Below are 18765 nucleotides of genomic sequence, written 5' to 3' on the forward strand. Positions count from 1 at the left end.
ACTTATTTTACAGTGTCAAAGTTTAATTTAATCCAAATTTGTTTCAATTATTATTATTATAGGCCTCTCAATTTTATTATACAAATCAAATTTTAATAATTATAATGATAGAAGTTTTATTAATGTATTATTTAATACGTCAATCATTTAAATATATATTATTCCTCCATCTCAATCTTTTTTCCAATCTTTGGTTGTGCCCTCGTTTTTCATTTCCTTAATTTTTTTTTCTGCCTTTTTTCCCCCTCCCCCCACACAGCCTTATTATTAGTCAGTCCAATTTGTGGAATAGAAAGTCGCCACTTCGGAATTAATAAACATTTCAATCAATTTTTTTTTTTTAATCACCAAACTATGCTGGAAGTAGACACAGATGATACACAGGAATTATTAGCCACCAATGCTGCTTCTGGCTCCTCTACTACAACTGGTGCACCTAGATTCGAGGTATTGTCGTCATTATCACAATCACACCAAGAAAAATCATCTACGAAATACAAAAAAATTTCAGAATTTGTTAAAATTAATGTGCTCGGACATCCTAATAATTTTGAGGAATATGTACTACGCAATGAGGCAAGTGACTGTTCCTTGATAGCAAAATACTGTAAAACAACTACAATTGATTTATCAACTCAACCAACATTATCAATAGACTCCATATCTTTGAACACCATTCACATCCCACATCCTTTAATCAATTTCATGAAAAATGAAGCCAACCAGCAATTATCTCCCGATGATCAAGTTGATGTCAGTAATGAGTTACAAGAATCACCTATTGTTGTTTTTTTGCATGGATTAGGAGGACAAATGTCACAATTTGAACCGTTGATGGGTTTATTATCCCAATGTCTGGAAATTTTGTCTTTAGATTTACCTGGGTTTGGAAATTCAAAATTGCAATTTGAAGAAGGCTTTAAATTTATATCCGAAATTTCTGATTCTGATAAATCAAAAATATCTTCAAGTATTCAAAAAATGAATTGGGACGACTTTTCTACCGACAATATTGTTAGAATAGTGTATGAATTCATTAGCCAGAACGTGCCCCTGAGCAAGAAGATTGTGTTGATCGGCCACTCAATGGGAACTCATATTTCGATCAAACTTGCTAAAAAATTGCCTCAATCAAAAGTCGAAGGATTAATTTTGTTATCACCCCCAGCATTGACAGACGACATTAACACGAACGAGCAAAACACGAAAAACACTCATAATCTGCTAAGCTTGTTTACCGTGTTTACATATTTCCCCTGGGTATTCAATTCTTTTAGAACTTGGAATAGATTGGAGGGATTAGATAGTGCAAGTGTTGTTAGACAATTATCGAAAACTAATAATTCTATTTATAATAAGCTAAGACAATTTAGATGGAATTTGGATGTTAACTCTGATATTGTATTAAAATATGCTAGCGGGTTTCAAAGGGCAACAAACTCAGATTTGATATCTGCAATTAGTCGGTTTAATGATAATCCTGAAGACAAACAAGTTTATGAAAAAACCGTTTTCATCTGTGGGAATAATGACCAAATGACTCCAGTTTCGACAATATATAAATGTGATGAGTTTTTAACTTCCAATTTTGGTAGAAAAGTATCAGCAGCCATTGAAGTTAAGGGTGTTGGGCATTCATTATTATTACTGAAACCCGAGTTTATCAGTGGAATAATCTTGAATCATATAGAGCTGAAGTTCCCTGAACGATTGCATTTATCTCCTGCTTGGGTATTAAAAATTAAAGCAAAAGTATCTGGCGATAAATGGGGGTTGAAAAACGAACAGAAATGGCTGAACATACAATCCGTGTCGTATAATATTACAAGAAACCGAGGCAAAGATATTGCACCATTGTTAGGAATGAAGACATTAAGAGAAAGCGATCCAATTCATTCACCATCTATTTTAGAAAAGCAATTTTATGGGGACAATTCATCAAATCAAATAAAGGGGAACTTGATTGCTATAATTGACATTTCCGCCGACATCCCTCCTTACAGCCCCAAATCCTTTGAAAAAATAAAGTATTACAAATGTGCTACCGTATCAAAAGTAGTTCCAGATCAAAGTGCGATTCGAAGATTTATACAACTAGTCAATGATATTTTACATGAAAATACAGTAGCAAATCCATTGATAGCTGTTCATTGCCATTATGGGTTCAATAGAACTGGATTTTTAATTTGTTGTTATTTAATTGAGGTATTGGGGTGGTCAGTTGAAGAAGCAGTAGAAGGATTCAAAATAGCAAAACAACCTGGTATCAAACATCCTCATTTCATTGATGCATTGTATGTCAGATATGAAAAATGAATCCTCTTAACCAACCAGAGACATAGATTTTTGTTATCTCGTATAAACTTTAGATAGATTTTTAATTATTCTTTTTTTGTAAATGTACAACTACTATCTCACTATAGAGAGTTTATCAAGAAGATGATAAAGGCGGCAATTCTAGCAATTGCCTAGTTTAGATATAGACACAGTCTCCTGTAAATCGGATGATTTTCTAATTAATTTCGTTGTCGTTATCTATATTTCAACAGATAAATAAAGCACAAGAGAATAAACGCCGTTTAATTTCAACGTTTCACCAATCATTCTATGGGATTTGATTGAACTCGTAACCCTGTACGTAATTGAAACCTACTAAAGAATGTTTAGATAGGCCCGGTGACGGCCCTATTTTTGTTTTGATAACACGACCATTTTTTGATAGGAATATTAGGGTCGAAGTTGTCAATCATTTAGGAGTTTTATTTTTCATGAGAAGATAACAAAATATCAGATCTGTGCACAATCGATGACGAAGGAATTAAAATAAAAACAGTGTGGCATAATACAATTCAATAAGTCTTATAATTTAGCCAACTGTCATAGCTATCATGAACGTTAATTCTGATTGGCAGATGGTAGGGATTTTAGAATTTTTGATAAGTTCCTGCTTACCTAGTTTAAATTCCTGCATTTTTGTTTGTGTCAACTTTGATTTTTATTGAGTTAGCTTAATTACAGATACTTCAAAACAATCCYRATCCTGATGAGAAGGAGGTATTGTCTACAGCAACAATGCAACCAGACTTAAATTAGTACTATTTCGATGTTTAATAATAAAAATTTCAAAAATCATACAATAAAAAATCAAACAAGCGAAGATTATCAATATTTGGAGAAACAATCTTGAGATGTTTTTAATTATTGATAACGATAAGACTAAATGACTGCGAAAATTAAACAAAAGAACCCTAAGTGAAAAGTTTTCATCGAAACAATTCATATAAATTGAAGATGACATTCCTTCAATATTCATTAAAGTCTTGTTTGGTTTTCCTTTCTTCTTCTCAAGCATACTTTGATCTTTTGATTAACTACTCCCAACCAAAACAAAATAAGTTGAATAAATACTTTCCTGCTATTGCATTGTCATTGTCACAAGTTCATTCAAAACATTTCTTACATTTTCAAATTTAATACTTATTTATTTCAATAATCAAAAATGGCTGATTCATATGTCCCATTACCACAGAGTGCTGGTTATGCTGTGGTTGTTGGTTTAGGATTTGTCTTTGCATTTGGTATGATGCTTACAACATATATTTTAAGAAGATACAACAAAGAGGTCATGACGGCAGAAGAATTTGCAACAGCCGGTAGATCTGTCAAGACTGGGTTAATTGCTGCATGTATTGTTCTGAGTTGGACATGGAGTGCCACTTTAAACGGATCAACAAGTCAAGTTTATAATAATGGTGTTTGTGGGCTGATCTTTTATGCCATGGGTGCTACTGTTCAAATCACTTTGTTTGCATGTCTTGCTATCAAGGCAAGAGAACGTGCTCCTGCTGCACATACATATTTGGAAATTGTCAAAGGTAGATATGGTACCACTACCCATTTCGTTTATATTTTTTGGGGGATAGTCACCAATATATTAGTGACATCAATGTTGCTTAGTGGTGGAAGTGCCACTGTCAATGACTTGACTGGAATGAATATTGTTGCTGCCATATTACTTTTACCTTTAGGGGTTGTGATCTATACACTTTTTGGTGGTATCAAAGCTACATTTTTGACTGACTATGCCCATACTGTTGTTTTGATTGTGATTATCTTTATTTTTGCATTTACTACTTGGGCCACGTCCTCGAAATTAGGTTCGCCACAAGCTGTTTGGGAAATAGTTACCAAGTTGGCAGAATCAAATCCAAGAGAAGGCAATGCTGGTGGATCCTATTTTACCATGCATTCCAGATCTGGTGGTATGTTTTTCGTTATCAATATCATTGGAAATTTTGGAACTGTGTTTTTGGATAATGGTTACTTCAACAAGGCATTTGCTGCCAATCCACTGTCTACTTATAAGGGATACATTTTTGGAAGTCTTGCATGGTGTGCTATTCCTGCCTTGTGTTCATTAACTATGGGATTTGCCGCCTTGGCATTAGAACACACTGAATACTGGCCATTGGGTAGACCAATGACTGCTGCTGAAGTTGCTTCTGGTTTGGTTTTGCCTAATGCTGCCAGTGCCCTTTTGGGTAAAGCTGGTGCAGTGTTAGCTTTGTTGATGGTATTTATGGCTGTAACTTCAGCTATGAGTGCTGAATTGATTGCTGTATCCACAATTGCAACATATGATATTTACAGAACTTACATCAACCCTAACGCTTCAGGAAAAAAATTGATTTGGGTTTCCCATTTGTCAACAGTTATCTTTGCTTACACTATGGCTGGGTTTGCCATTGGTCTTTACTACGCTAAAGTTTCCATGGGTTACTTGTACGAAATGATGGGTGTCATTATTGGTGGTGCTGTGTTGTCCTCTGCTTTGACAATTTTATCCAAACGTCAAAACTGGCATGCTGCAACATTTAGTCCAATAATTTCCACAGCCTTGGCCATTATGGCATGGTTAGTATGCACCAAGAAAAAGTTTGGCTCTGTTACTTATTTGAAAACATTTGAAGACGACGCTATGTTGACTGGTAATTGTGTTGCCTTATTGACACCATTTATTATTGTCCCAATTCTTACATTTATATTTAAACCACAGAATTTTGATTGGAAATTGTTGGACCAAAGGATTACTCGTGTTGACGAAGAAGAAGAATTAGCTGAAGCCTTGGGTGGTACTGTCTCGAGTGACCCAGAAAGACTTCATCCTATCAAATCCCAAATTTCTGTGATTGCCAGTCAATTAGTTGAAGGTGAAAGAGAACAATATCAAAAGGAAAAAGAGATTTTGAACAAATCTTTCAAGATCTGTTGTATTGTTTGTTGTACACTCGCTATTTGTCTTGTGGTTCTTTTCCCAATGCCATTATATGGAACCAAATATATTTTCTCTAAGAAATTCTTCACTGGTTGGGTTGTTGTTTTCATTATCTGGTTGTTCTACTCTGCTTTCCAAGTTATTATTTTCCCAATTTGGGAAAGTAGAACTGATTTGTATCATACTTTTAGAGGTATTTATTGGGATTTGACTGGTCAAACCTACAAATTGAAAGCTTGGCAAAATGAACACCCAGAAGAAATGCATGCTGTTAGATCCCAATTACAAGCACAATTATCAAGAACTGCTGTTACTCATGAAATTGTTGACGGTAAAGCATTTGGTGATGGATATGTCACCCCAGCAAACATTGACGATGCATTAGAGGAGAAGAAAGGATAGATCTTTGTTTATAAATTGCTTTTAGTTTAGATAGTTTTTGTTATTAATTCATGATTTTTATTTTTATTTCACTGTCACTCCAAGTATAGAATCTTCTTACACCAATGTTTATTGCAAAACAAACAAACAGAATAACAAATCAAAAGACTTTCCTGTGATATCAGAACAGTACTATTAACTCAGGTTGTTCTTTTCCGGATAAGAAAACAATGCGGCATCTATTATTAGTTTTTTCTTTCTCTTGCTTGCAGATTGATCAAAAAAAAAATCTTTTTTCCTGTTTAGAAAGGTTATTTTTTTCTTATCGCAACAATATTTGGAACATCTTTGATTTTTGATCAATGGCTTCTGATTGGCTAATGATTATGCTCACTTTAAATTACCGAATCTGAAAAATTATGCACACACGTTATCTCACAACCCACATCTCATCCTCATTATCACATTAAAAAAATGCATTTCCAAGAATGTGGGGCAAATCATGAGAATACCATGAATTAAGCTTATCAGTATAAACTCAATTTCTTGGTATCAAATAAACGAACAACGACCAACTAACAAACACACATGGTAGAAAGCTATTTTGTTTTTTTCACAATAATATTGATAATCTAAACTAAATCCATCCTTTTTCTAGCTATGGCATTTGATGGTCCCAAATGTTACAGTTATGATACTTGTGATATTCGTAATTCCGATGCCTAATGCCGCTCTAATTAACTAGACCGCGATGGCATCGCTCAAGGAAAGGCCCGAAGATGAGTTTGCCAAATATTGTGGTAACCGACACGACTTTAAAATCTCGGTTTCTCGCGTTCAGATGTAATTTTCAATTTATCAGTTTCTTGATCTGGTAATAGATATTTCGTTATCATAATTAATTAACGGAATTCTCCATATCACTAAGCTTAAAATAAAAAACACATAAATATGTAGTAAATTACTCTAAAATTCTAAGCCCAAAAAAATGAAATCCTTTTACAGACTCATCTATCATTAGTTGCATAGAACCAATCAACAACATACAAAGAAACACAAATCAATTTAATCCACAAACCATGTCATACTTAGGTTGGTCAGTAGAAGATTGGAAAAAGTTTCATTACGAATCAACACCAGATGAATCTTTTGAATTATTATCCCAATTATTAAAATCCCAAAAAGCTGCTCCAGAAGATCCTGCTTGGATATCCTTAGCTTCCATAGAGAATTTGGAACACCAATGGAAATTTTTACAATCAAAATCGAATAAACGAGATTTACCGTTATACGGGGTCCCCATAGCAGTTAAAGATAACATAGATGCTAAAACATTTGAAACTACAGCAGCTTGTCCTTCATTTGCTTACTCTCCGTCAAAAGATGCCACTACAGTTAGATTGTTAAGAGATGCCGGTGCCATAGTTATTGGGAAAACCAATTTAGATCAATTTGCAACAGGTTTAGTCGGTACAAGGTCTCCCTACGGAATAACTCCAAATACATTCAATCCAAAGTACGTCAGTGGTGGATCTTCAGCCGGATCTGCCTCGGTGGTTGCTAGAGGTATTGTTCCAATTGCATTAGGTACCGATACTGCTGGATCAGGAAGAGTCCCCGCAGCATTGAATAATCTTATTGGATTGAAACCAACAAAAGGTGTCTTTTCATGTTCAGGTGTTGTTCCAGCATGTAAGTCACTTGATTGTGTTTCGATATTTGCATTGAATTTGCAAGATGCACAGCTTACGTTTAATATTATGGCAGAAGAAGATGAACATGACGAATTTTCAAGATCAATGCCAAAAAATCCATTATTGAAATTTGGCAAAAAACCTAGAGTTGTAGTACCAACCAATTTGTTATGGTACGGCGAGAAAGAAAACCCTAAATTATACCAAGAAGCAGTTGCTAAATTTGAAAAAATCGGGTGTGAATTGGTATCTTTGGATATTGAACCATTGCTAGAATTAGCTAGATGCTTATATGAAGGTCCATGGGTTGCTGAACGTTATGTTGCTGTTAAAGATTTCTTTGCCACAAATACACCGGAAAAGGATTTGGATCCAACAGTCACCAAAATTATTAAAGGTGGAGAACATTATTCTGCAGCCACTTGTTTCCAATATGAATACAAAAGACAGGGAATTGTGAAGAGAGTCAACAAATTGTTAGAAGGCATTGATGCTATTATTGTACCAACAGCCCCATTGAATCCAACAATCGAAGAAGTCACCAACGAACCAATCAAAGTCAACTCATGTCAAGGTACTTATACCAACTTTGTCAACTTGGCAGATATGTCTGCACTAGCTATCCCAGCAGGATTCAGAAATGATGGATTACCCTTCGGTGTCACATTGTTATCACACAAGTTCAACGATTATGCATTATTAGACTTAGCCAGTCGTTACTTGAAACTCGACAATTTACGTACATGTGGTGTTTCACAAAAGAAAGTGTCTACCATCCATGATGAATTGTACTTATTACCAAAATCTACCCCCGAAGAAACTGTTAAATTGGCTGTTGTTGGAGCTCATCTTAAAGGATTTGAATTACATTGGCAATTGGAAAAAGTTGATGCTCGATTTATTGAATCAACAACAACTTCGAAAAACTATAAATTATATGCCTTGCCGAAGACAGGACCCGTTGCCAAACCTGGTTTGAGAAGAGTGGAATCCGATGGTGAACATATAGCTGTTGAAACCTATAGTATTCCAAAAGAGAAATTTGGACAATTTATCAAATTTGTTCCTGAACCATTAGGTATTGGATCGGTCGAATTAAAATCAGGTGAATGGTGTAAATCTTTTATCTGTGAAGAATTTGGTTACAAACAACCTGGTACTGTTGACATTACTGAATTTGGCGGTTGGAAAAAGTATCAAGAACATTTGCGTGCCTCCAAAAAACCATTCAATTCAGTTTTGGTTGCCAATAGAGGAGAAATTGCCGTTAGAATAATCAAAACTTTGAAAAAATTGGGGGTAAAATCTATTGCTGTCTATTCAGATCCAGATAAGTATGCTCAACACTCATTAATGGCAGATGTTGCAATTCCATTGCATGGTACAACAGCTGCTGAAACTTATATCAACATTGAAAAAGTTATCAAAGCAGCCAAGGAGTCTGGTGCAGAAGCTATCATCCCAGGTTATGGGTTCTTATCCGAAAATGCGGATTTCTCAGATCGTTGTGGTAAAGAAGGAATTGTGTTTGTTGGTCCATCTGGTGATGCCATTAGAAAATTGGGATTAAAACATTCAGCTAGAGAAATTGCCGAAAAAGCTGGAGTGCCGTTGGTTCCTGGTTCAGGTTTGGTGAAAGATGCCAAAGAAGCCAGAGCGATTGCTGCCAAATTGGAATATCCAATTATGGTCAAATCTACTGCAGGTGGTGGTGGTATTGGTTTACAAAAAGTAGATTCTGAAAAAGATATTGAAAGAGTTTTTGAAACCGTTCAACATCAAGGAAAATCCTATTTCGGAGACTCAGGGGTATTTTTGGAAAGATTTGTTGAAAATGCCAGACACGTTGAAATCCAAATGTTAGGTGATGGTTACGGTAATGCCATTGCTGTTGGTGAAAGAGATTGTTCTTTACAACGTAGAAACCAAAAGATCATTGAAGAGACTCCTGCACCCAATTTACCAGAAGAAACCAGAAATAAAATGAGAAAAGCAGCTGAATCACTTGGTTCATCTATGAAATATAAATGTGCCGGTACAGTGGAATATATTTACGATCCCAAGAGAGATGAATTCTACTTTTTAGAAGTAAATGCCAGATTACAAGTTGAACATCCAATTACAGAAATGGTCACTGGATTAGATTTAGTTGAATGGATGCTTTTGATAGCTGCAGACACCCCACCTGATTTCAACCAAAAAATTGAAGTCAAAGGAGCATCAATGGAAGCTAGATTATATGCCGAGAATCCAGTTAAAGGTTTCATGCCATCACCAGGTCAATTGACAGAAGTAAAATTCCCTGAATGGGCTAGAATCGATAGTTGGGTTGAAAAAGGTACTATTGTTTCTGCTGAATATGACCCCACCTTAGCTAAAATCATTGTTCATGGTAAGGATAGAGATGATGCCTTAAAGAAGTTACGTCAAGCATTGAATGAAACTGTTGTTTATGGATGTATCACCAATGTTGACTATTTGAGATCGATTGCTAATTCGAAAATGTTTGAGGAAGCAGCTGTAGCCACCAAAGTTTTGGACTCTTATGACTACAAGCCACATGCCATTGAAATTTTACAACCAGGTGCTTACACTACAGTACAAGACTACCCCGGTAGAAGGGGCTACTGGCACATTGGGGTTCCACCATCAGGTTGTATGGATCAATATTCATTCAGAGTTGCTAATAAAATTGTTGGTAACGATGCAGCATCTCCTGGTATTGAAATCACATTGAATGGACCAAAACTTTTGTTCCATCAAGATTGTGTTGTTGCTGTCACTGGTGGTAAGACTAAAGTTGAAGTTAACCAAGTTGAAGTTAATCAATGGGAACCAATTAACATCAAAAGTGGAGATAAATTGGATATTGGTAAATTGTCCACTGGTTGCAGAGCTTACTTGGCCATTAGAGGCGGTGTTGATGTTGTTGAATATTTGGGTTCAAGATCAACTTTTGCATTAGGTAATTTGGGTGGTTACAATGGTAGAGTCTTGAAATTGGGTGATGTTTTATTTTTGGGACAACCTGATGTTACAAGTTGTACTTTACCAGGCCCCATTTCCCAACCAACTCCTGTTCCAGCATCATTAATTCCAAATTATGACAACAAAGTTTGGAAGATTGGTGTTACCTGTGGTCCACATGGATCTCCAGATTTTTTTAAAGCTGAATCGGTTGAGGAATTTTTCTCTTCCACTTGGAAAGTGCATTATAATTCCAACAGATTTGGTGTTAGATTGATTGGACCAAAACCTAAATGGGCTAGAAAGGATGGTGGCGAAGGTGGGTTACATCCATCAAACACTCATGATTATGTTTATTCCATGGGTGCTATCAATTTCACTGGTGACGAACCAGTCATTTTAACATGCGATGGCCCATCCTTAGGTGGGTTTGTTTGTGAAGCAGTTGTTGCTGAATCTGAATTATGGAAAGTTGGTCAAGTCAAACCAGGTGAATCAATTCAATTTGTCCCAATAAGTTATGAATCTGCTAAAAATTTGAAAAAACAACAAAATGCTGCAATTGAAAACTTATCTGGTGATTTGCCATCTTTAGAAACCGTTTCATTATCAGCTCCAGAAAACCCAATCTTGCATCAATTCAAAGTTTCTTCAAATGCTCCAAAAGTAACCTATCGTCAAGCTGGTGATAGATATATTCTTGTTGAATACGGAGACAATCTTCTTGATTTGAATTTGGCTTACAGAATCCACAAATTAGATGCAATGGTCAAAGAATATAAACCTAAAGGTATTTTTGAATTATCTGCTGGTGTTAGATCAGTGTTGGTTGAATATACTGATGAAATCACCCAAAAGGAAGCCTTGGATACTTTAGTTTCTTATGAAAAGGAAATCATATTTGTTAACAAATGGAAAGTGAGTTCGAGAATTATTAAATTACCAATGGCTTTTGAAGACAAGAAAACATTGGATGCAGTCAAAAGATACCAAGAAACCATTAGAAGTGAGGCACCATGGTTACCAAACAATGTTGATTTTATTGCTAACATTAATGGAATCACAAGAACAGATGTTAAAGATATGTTGTATACTGCCAGATTTTTGGTTTTAGGTTTAGGGGACGTCTTCCTTGGGGCACCATGCGCCGTTCCATTAGACCCAAGACATAGATTATTGGGTACCAAATATAATCCATCAAGAACTTTTACTCCAAATGGTACTGTTGGTATTGGTGGTAATTATATGTGTATTTATACCATGGAATCACCAGGTGGTTATCAATTAGTTGGAAGGACAGTTCCAATTTGGGATAAATTGAGTTTAGGTGAACACTCACCAAACACTAAACCATGGTTATTGAGTCCATTCGATCAAATTGAATTTTATCCTGTTACTGAAGAAGAAGTTGATGCATTTTCTGAACAAATGAATGCTGGTAAATTCAAAGTTGATATTGTTGAATCAGTTTTCGATCATGGTAAATATTTGGAATGGATTCAAGAAAACTCTAAATCAATTGAGGAATTCCAACAAAACCAAGGAGGTGAGAAATTAGAAGAATTCAATAGATTGATTCAAATCTCAAACAGTGAATTGGAAAAACTGGGAACTAAAGTTCAAGATGACGAAAAATTTGATGATAATGCTGAATTGGTGTATTCTGAATATTCTGGTAGATTCTGGAAATCAGTAGTTGAAGTTGGAGATAAAGTTACTGCTCATCAGCCATTGATTGTTGTTGAAGCAATGAAAACAGAAATGGTTGTTAATGCACCAAGAGATGGTAAGGTGCTTAAAATTTACCACAAGAATGGGGATATGGTGGAGGCCGGTGATTTAGTGGTTGTTTTAGAATAATTTGTAAAATAGTATTGTATTTATAATAATAAAATAATTTATTGATAATACAATGTTGTTGTAAGGACTTAGAGGAAGATGTTGGTTTAACGGCAGTTTGGATAATGATGTCTAGATTGAAAGATTAATGTCGTCTCATAGAAGCACTAATGTCTTTCAGGTCGCGTGTAATTTTTTCAACTTGTCGTTGTGTACTTTTTTCTGAGAATTTACATGAAAAAAAAAAAGTCAACTCAACTCAAAGCAAATAAAAAGATAAACAGACAAAACTATTCTTAACAGAACGGCAATCACATCAAGACTTAATCAATGTCATCCGCAAAAGAACAAAGTAGTGTTACGGCAGCATTGCAACCAGAGCAATGGACGACATCATCAAATGAAGCATTGAAATTGTTTGTCACCAATCCTGAAGCAGCACTTAATTTCCAACCTACATTTACTTATCCAATATTTGGTGATGCCGAAACAATCTATGGGTATAAAGATTTAGATATATTTTTATGTTTTGATCATTATACATTTAAACCATTTTTGAATATTAAATATAGTGCCAAATTGACTGACGATCCAGAAATTATTGATATTAAAAAAACCATTGATGAATTCTTACCTAAACTGACGATTTTCAAAGATGAAGTGAAATGGGTCGATTCAATAAAGGAAGAAAAAGATAATGGGTATAAAATACCTGGAAAATTAATTGATTCATTTAGTGAGAATGATAAAGAATACGATATTTACAAAATTGACTTGAAGTCAGACAATGGATATGAATTACATCAACGATTGCAAATCTTAGTCTTATTGTTCATTGAGGCAGGGTCATTTATTGATGCCAAAGATGAATTATGGAACTTGTATGTTTTGTATGAAAAAGACAATAAATCTACATCCAATAATGAACCTTCTATAGTTGGGTTTACCACGGCTTATAATTATTGGAAATATCCTGGTGCCAAAAAATTCGATTCAACTGAACAAGAACTGAGAATCAAGATATCTCAATTTATAATATTACCAATTTACCAAGGTCAAGGCTTAGGACAATTATTTTATTCCCATTTATTTGACAAGTGGTTAGCACAAGATGATATAATTGAAGTAGTAGTTGAAGACCCTAATGAAAGTTTTGATGATTTAAGGGATAGAGCCGATTTGAAAAGATTAAATACTAGTGAGCAATTTGATTTCAAAGCTGTTACTCCGAAAGTAGACAAGGAGTGGGTTGAAAAAACAAGACGAGCATTAAAATTAGAAAAGAGACAGTTTGCAAGATTGTTAGAAATTATATTGTTATACAAGTTGAAACATGGCTATCCTGGTATCACCAAGAGAGACGTGAGGTTATTCATCAAAAAAAGATTATATGACAAGAATAAGGAAGGATTAGCCACCTTAGATGATAACACCAAGAAAGATAAATTACAGACTGCTTATCAAGCTTTGGAAGATGATTATTATAGAATATTGGGAGACTTGAAGTTGAACATTAAGCGTGAGAATGATGAAGAGGAAACCGACACCGTTTCCAAAAAGCAAAAAGTGTAAGTATATTTGTATTATTAGCTAGAAAACTAGTGTATAAAAAACAAACGAAAATGACGTAATATAAAAGTTTGTATTTTTCGAAAGTAAGAAATAAAGTGTTTAACGGTTGATTAAGGTAGTAAACCTGAAAATCCATACTGATGATGTAGTTTTTGAAAATGAATTTATCTTATTTTTACGGATTGACATTTGTGTCTAGTTTATTAGTGTGCGGCTATGACGTAATATGGAATAATGTACTTGGTCATGGAATTATTCTACATCGTCTTGGAACAAGTGTACTTTTTCTTTTGTGTAGATATGATTTGCTGAGAAAAAAAAAAAACTATACCAACTTAATGTTGTAAAGGAAACCCGACTCCATTACGTAATGAGTGGTTAATTGTCCTATACTTTTGCAGTTTGGAGAACAAGAGGCTTTCATGAACCTTGGCCCAGGAAGTTGGTATTTCGGAGATATTTCAGAGGCGGTTATTGTCATATTAATTGGATAACGGAATAACTGTGCGGCTCTAAAATTTTTGACCCACACATCAATCTTTAAACAGCCAAAACCTACCCTAGTATGGAAAAGTCCACTGGCAGAAGAAGAAGAACTTGAAATTTATTCCGAGCGTGTCCATTGGTACAAATTATTATATCGACCTAATTAGGCAAATGGCAATCCACACTTTTTTTTTTTCGTCACTGATACACACATTAGAGCTTTTTCATCACCAGCAAAAGAGTTGGTTTTGTGTAATATAATTGCTGGAGTTTTCTAAATTGTTCTGTTTCTCCAATTTAACAATGATAGTAGTTAAAAAGCTTCCACTCACTTAGTAAATTCACCCGCATTCAAATCCCCCATCCATCCCCTAAACTTGCTATTTGATTAATTTACTCATACAACAACTCTTATTACCTATCATGAGTTATTTTCATTAATCTTTATACAGATAATCTAATAATAACTCAAGCAATATAAGTCGAACATGTAAACGAATCTCTAAAAACCGGAAAGACTGGCCACATTTGCTTTTTTCTTGAGCTTTTTTTTTTAGTAATATTTTTGTATTTTTTAACCCTTTTAGATGGAAAAAAAATAGCAATGATTAATTGAGATAATGGAGGAAAAATTTATTGATCAATCACAAAGTACACAACAGAAAATAGCAACAGATTTACACATTTTTGGTCAATTGTTGAACATTATTTAAATTAACTTGAAATTCCCTCGACAACAAAAATTTCTTTTATAATTTCTTATAATTCCTCTTTTTCTCCTTTCTTTTCTTCCCTTTTTTCAATTCTTCAATTGAATATAATCTAACTTATTATCATGCATAGAACTTATTCATTAAGATCTTCGAAAGCACCAACTGCTTCACAATTACAATCCCCTCCACCACCACCATCCAGTACCAAAAATAAGTTTTTTGGTTCTGGTGGGTTATCTTCAACCATCAGAAAGGCAGCTGCTGGTGCCACTGGCCCAGAATTGTCTCGTAAATTGTCTCAATTCATCAAGATGGAAAAGAACTTTATGAGAGCTGTTGAAGTCACTTCCCGTGAAAGAAAAGACGTTGCTAAGCAATTGAGTGCTTGGGGTGAAGATAATGAAGACGATATCAGTGATGTCACTGACAAATTGGGTGTTTTGATTTACGAAATTGGTGAATTGGAAGACCAATACATTGACAAATATGATCAATACAGAATTACTTTGAAATCCATTAGAGATATCGAAGGTTCTGTCCAACCAAGTAGAGACAGAAAACAAAAAATCACTGATGAAATTGCTCATTTGAAATATAAAGATCCTCAATCTCCAAAAATCCCAGTTTTGGAACAAGAATTGGTTAGAGCTGAAGCTGAATCTTTAGTTGCTGAAGCTCAATTGAGTAATATCACCAGAGAACAATTGAAAGCTGCTTTCAACTATCAATTTGATGCTACCAGAGAATTGGCTGAAAAATACGCTTTGATTGCTGGTTACGGTAAAGCCTTATTGGAATTATTGGATGATTCTGCTGTCACTCCTGGTGAAACTAGACCAGCTTATGATGGTTATGAAGCTTCTAAACAAATCATCATTGATGCTGAAAATGCTTTGGCTTCTTGGACTTTGGATTCCGCTGCTGTCAAACCAACTTTATCTTTACATCAAGAATATGATGAAGATGAACTTGAACACGAACACGGTGAAATTGATGATGCTGCTCAAGAAGAATTCAACAAACACGATGAAAATGTTGAACACCAATAATTCAATTAATTGAATAATATTGTTTTTTTAAAAAAAATTTTTGATCAATTGATTTTTGCTAGTACTTTTATTTTGTTTGTTATAATTAATTAATGCAATTTTGTTTTTAATTTTGATTTTTTTTTTAAAAAAAAGAAAGATTCTATTCGATTGTTCATTTTTGTCATTAGTATGATTTTGTTTTAATTCCAGTTACGTGGATTCATTCATCCATCCTCCTCGTCTTCGTTCAATTTCTTTTTCTTTTATTTCAGATTCTTTTGAAGTGTATTAATAAGTCCAACGAAAGAAAGAAAGAAAGGACGTTTTTCTGTTTTTGTTTTTATATATACTATATATTATTTTTAATATTAATTTGAATCATAATATTGACGCACACACAAATCCAGTAGCATTCCTATTGTGTTTATTGTTCATTTCTTTTAAAGGCGGGTTTGTTTTTCAAACAATAGACTGGCAGCAACCGAAATTTAATATTTTGTGTTCTGTGTATTCATAAAAGCAAACACCTAGCAAAAGAAGTTGCGAAATAAACTGATCACATACAAATCGTTAACCTCATTCCAAAGGTAGAATTATATTAATATCATTGTTATTTTGTAGCTCATCTGTTTCTTGTATTACTTCAATATTAATTAAACTCTTTGTTGCTAGAGTCAAAACACAGGCAAATGCATTTGCAGCAACTCTTCTTGGAACAGGAGGTTCATCAATGTCCAAGGCATGAGTTGAATCCGGTACAAGAATTTGAAATTTTGTTTGGTAGTAATCACCAGTATGTTCAGTAAGCACAACATTGTTTTCATTAATTGCTTGTGATATGAGATATGTTCCAACAACCAATTTCCCAAATTCATTTGACCTGGCTTTTATGTATCGATAGAATTTGTTTAATTTACTATCCATGGTCATTAAATTATCACCACTACCATCAAAACTCATACTATTTTGTTGTGACCCATTTTTGGAATTGGCTCCGTCAATTGAATCATCTTCTTCCACATCGTTGATATCATTATAGTCAAATTCTAAATTGAAAATATGTTCCGATTCTCTTGGCAATTCAAAATGGCTCCCATCTTCGAAATACATGTTAGGATCTGGTATCTCTGGCTCCATAGTGTAATTTCTTATATTCATAGTATTTCTTCCTTCTTCAGTATTCTCATTACCTGTTTCCTCTGTTTTTTGTAAAATACTAGCTGTTCGTGTGAAAAATGATTGTTCAACACTATTGTTATGGTTATTGTTGTTTGCATTGGGTAAGGTAATCTTATTAACAAATCTCGTAAACGGTGGAGCAGCATCAACAACACCGTATATATTATTTACAACCTCATCCACAGATTTAACTGGTTCCATAACAGTATTCATTCTTGATTCATAGTTCATTACAAAGTGAATCATTGAATCACTATCAATTCGGGTATGATTATCAATGAGCAATTTCCGGAAAGGTAATTTCTCCATACCTAAAGTTTGTTGAGGAATAGGTCGTTGGGTGCTATTTGGCAATGGTGTGTCGGTAGTGGTATAAAAATTTAAATCATTGGAAATACTAGTAGTTTGATTAAGTGGGATTGGATTTACTTCATGTACATCATTGCCATCAAATGTAACATTCAAGGCATCTGCTTGTTCATTATGAATCAACTCCCTCGTTGGTGATCTACTGTCTAACAATAAGTTTTCACCAGCAATACCAACGATATCACCATTATTATCAAACTCAAAATCAGGAATCACTTCACTATCAGTAGAAAGTCCAATATTATTACCGTTATTCAAACTTGAATGATCCTCAGCTTCAAACAGATTATCCAATTGTGGATGTAATGTAAATGTCATAGAATGAAAATTCAATTGATCAACAAGACCACCACCATTACCATTAACAAGCGGGAAATCATCATTATCTTTTCGTAAAATATCTAATTTCCTTCTCTTTGCTATCTCATCTGTTTCTTCCGTAAAGGGAGCCACTAATCCTAATTGAATACTAAATGCTGGATCATCACTCAAATACTGGATTGCCCGCTTTTTAGCCATTGAAGGTGCCAAACATGTTTTAATCAACGAACCTGACGATAAATCAACAATATCATTGTAACTGTTTTGATAGTGACATTTAAGACGAGATTCAATATAAATCAAATCATTCATCAAATAATTGATTTTTGTTCGATATAAAATCGAAATCCCATGCATAATGTTGGAAACATATCGAATATTATTGCCAGGAGTAGGTGGTTCATATATAATGGCATCTTTATCTTGAGCATCGTTAATGGTTGAATTAGTTGACGCTAATAATTCATGACACAATTCAGGAATCAGAAGATAATTGATTGTTGATTTTTTGATTAATTTAGATCGAATACTAGGTTTTGAACCCAATGTTGCCAAAAGCCAAGCAGTATGTAACCCTGTTGATAAAGAATTGTTAGATTGATTTATTAATTCCATTCTTTGCAAATGAATCCAAACAAAAAAGTGAATAAGAAGCAATAAGATAAAGAAACTGAAACGGAAACCATTATTTTTGAAGTTTGAAGACGCTTGTTGGTTGTCTGAATACTTTTCATCTTGTTTTGTTATTTTACATGAAAAGAGTTTGAAATTGGTTGCCAAGTGGTTGCTAAAAAATTGTACAAACAAGCACACACACAACTACTACTAGCCAAACAATGTATATGACCTCAAATTATTCTAACCACCTTTATTTCTATACTAAAAACTACTAACAATACTTGCCACAATTAAACCAAACCCAAGTGTAAAACTAAACT

General features: G+C 34.2%; 6 protein-coding genes across 6 annotated transcripts; 5 read left to right on the forward strand and 1 right to left on the reverse strand. All coding sequences in view use genetic code 12, as the record gives it.

Moving 5' to 3' along the window:
• Positions 1-354: 354 nt before the first annotated feature.
• Positions 355-2316, forward strand: CAALFM_C104640WA (triacylglycerol lipase; the record flags this gene model as incomplete). Its single annotated transcript, XM_708499.2, has 1 exon — positions 355-2316. The coding sequence occupies one exon, from the start codon at positions 355-357 to the stop codon at positions 2314-2316; it is 1962 nt and encodes a 653-aa protein (XP_713592.2).
• Positions 2317-3499: 1183 nt separating this feature from the next.
• Positions 3500-5677, forward strand: DUR3 (Dur3p; the record flags this gene model as incomplete). Its single annotated transcript, XM_708498.2, has 1 exon — positions 3500-5677. The coding sequence occupies one exon, from the start codon at positions 3500-3502 to the stop codon at positions 5675-5677; it is 2178 nt and encodes a 725-aa protein (XP_713591.2).
• A 1058-nt stretch (positions 5678-6735) lies between these two features.
• Positions 6736-12177, forward strand: DUR1,2 (bifunctional urea carboxylase/allophanate hydrolase; the record flags this gene model as incomplete). The annotated part of the gene is made up of 1 exon (XM_708497.2): positions 6736-12177. One exon carries the CDS (start codon positions 6736-6738, stop codon positions 12175-12177), a length of 5442 nt encoding a protein of 1813 aa, XP_713590.2.
• A 309-nt stretch (positions 12178-12486) lies between these two features.
• HAT1 (histone acetyltransferase catalytic subunit) lies at positions 12487-13728 on the forward strand (the record flags this gene model as incomplete). The annotated part of the gene is made up of 1 exon (XM_708496.2): positions 12487-13728. One exon carries the CDS (start codon positions 12487-12489, stop codon positions 13726-13728), a length of 1242 nt encoding a protein of 413 aa, XP_713589.1.
• Positions 13729-15049: 1321 nt separating this feature from the next.
• On the forward strand, positions 15050-15976 carry PIL1 (lipid-binding protein; the record flags this gene model as incomplete). Its single annotated transcript, XM_708495.2, has 1 exon — positions 15050-15976. One exon carries the CDS (start codon positions 15050-15052, stop codon positions 15974-15976), a length of 927 nt encoding a protein of 308 aa, XP_713588.2.
• Positions 15977-16534: 558 nt separating this feature from the next.
• On the reverse strand, positions 16535-18442 carry CAALFM_C104690CA (uncharacterized protein; the record flags this gene model as incomplete). Its single annotated transcript, XM_708493.2, has 1 exon — positions 16535-18442. One exon carries the CDS (start codon positions 18440-18442, stop codon positions 16535-16537), a length of 1908 nt encoding a protein of 635 aa, XP_713586.2.
• Positions 18443-18765: the final 323 nt, after the last annotated feature.

This window comes from Candida albicans, chromosome 1, assembly GCF_000182965.3.
Source record: "Candida albicans SC5314 chromosome 1, complete sequence".
NCBI lineage: Eukaryota > Fungi > Ascomycota > Pichiomycetes > Serinales > Debaryomycetaceae > Candida > Candida albicans.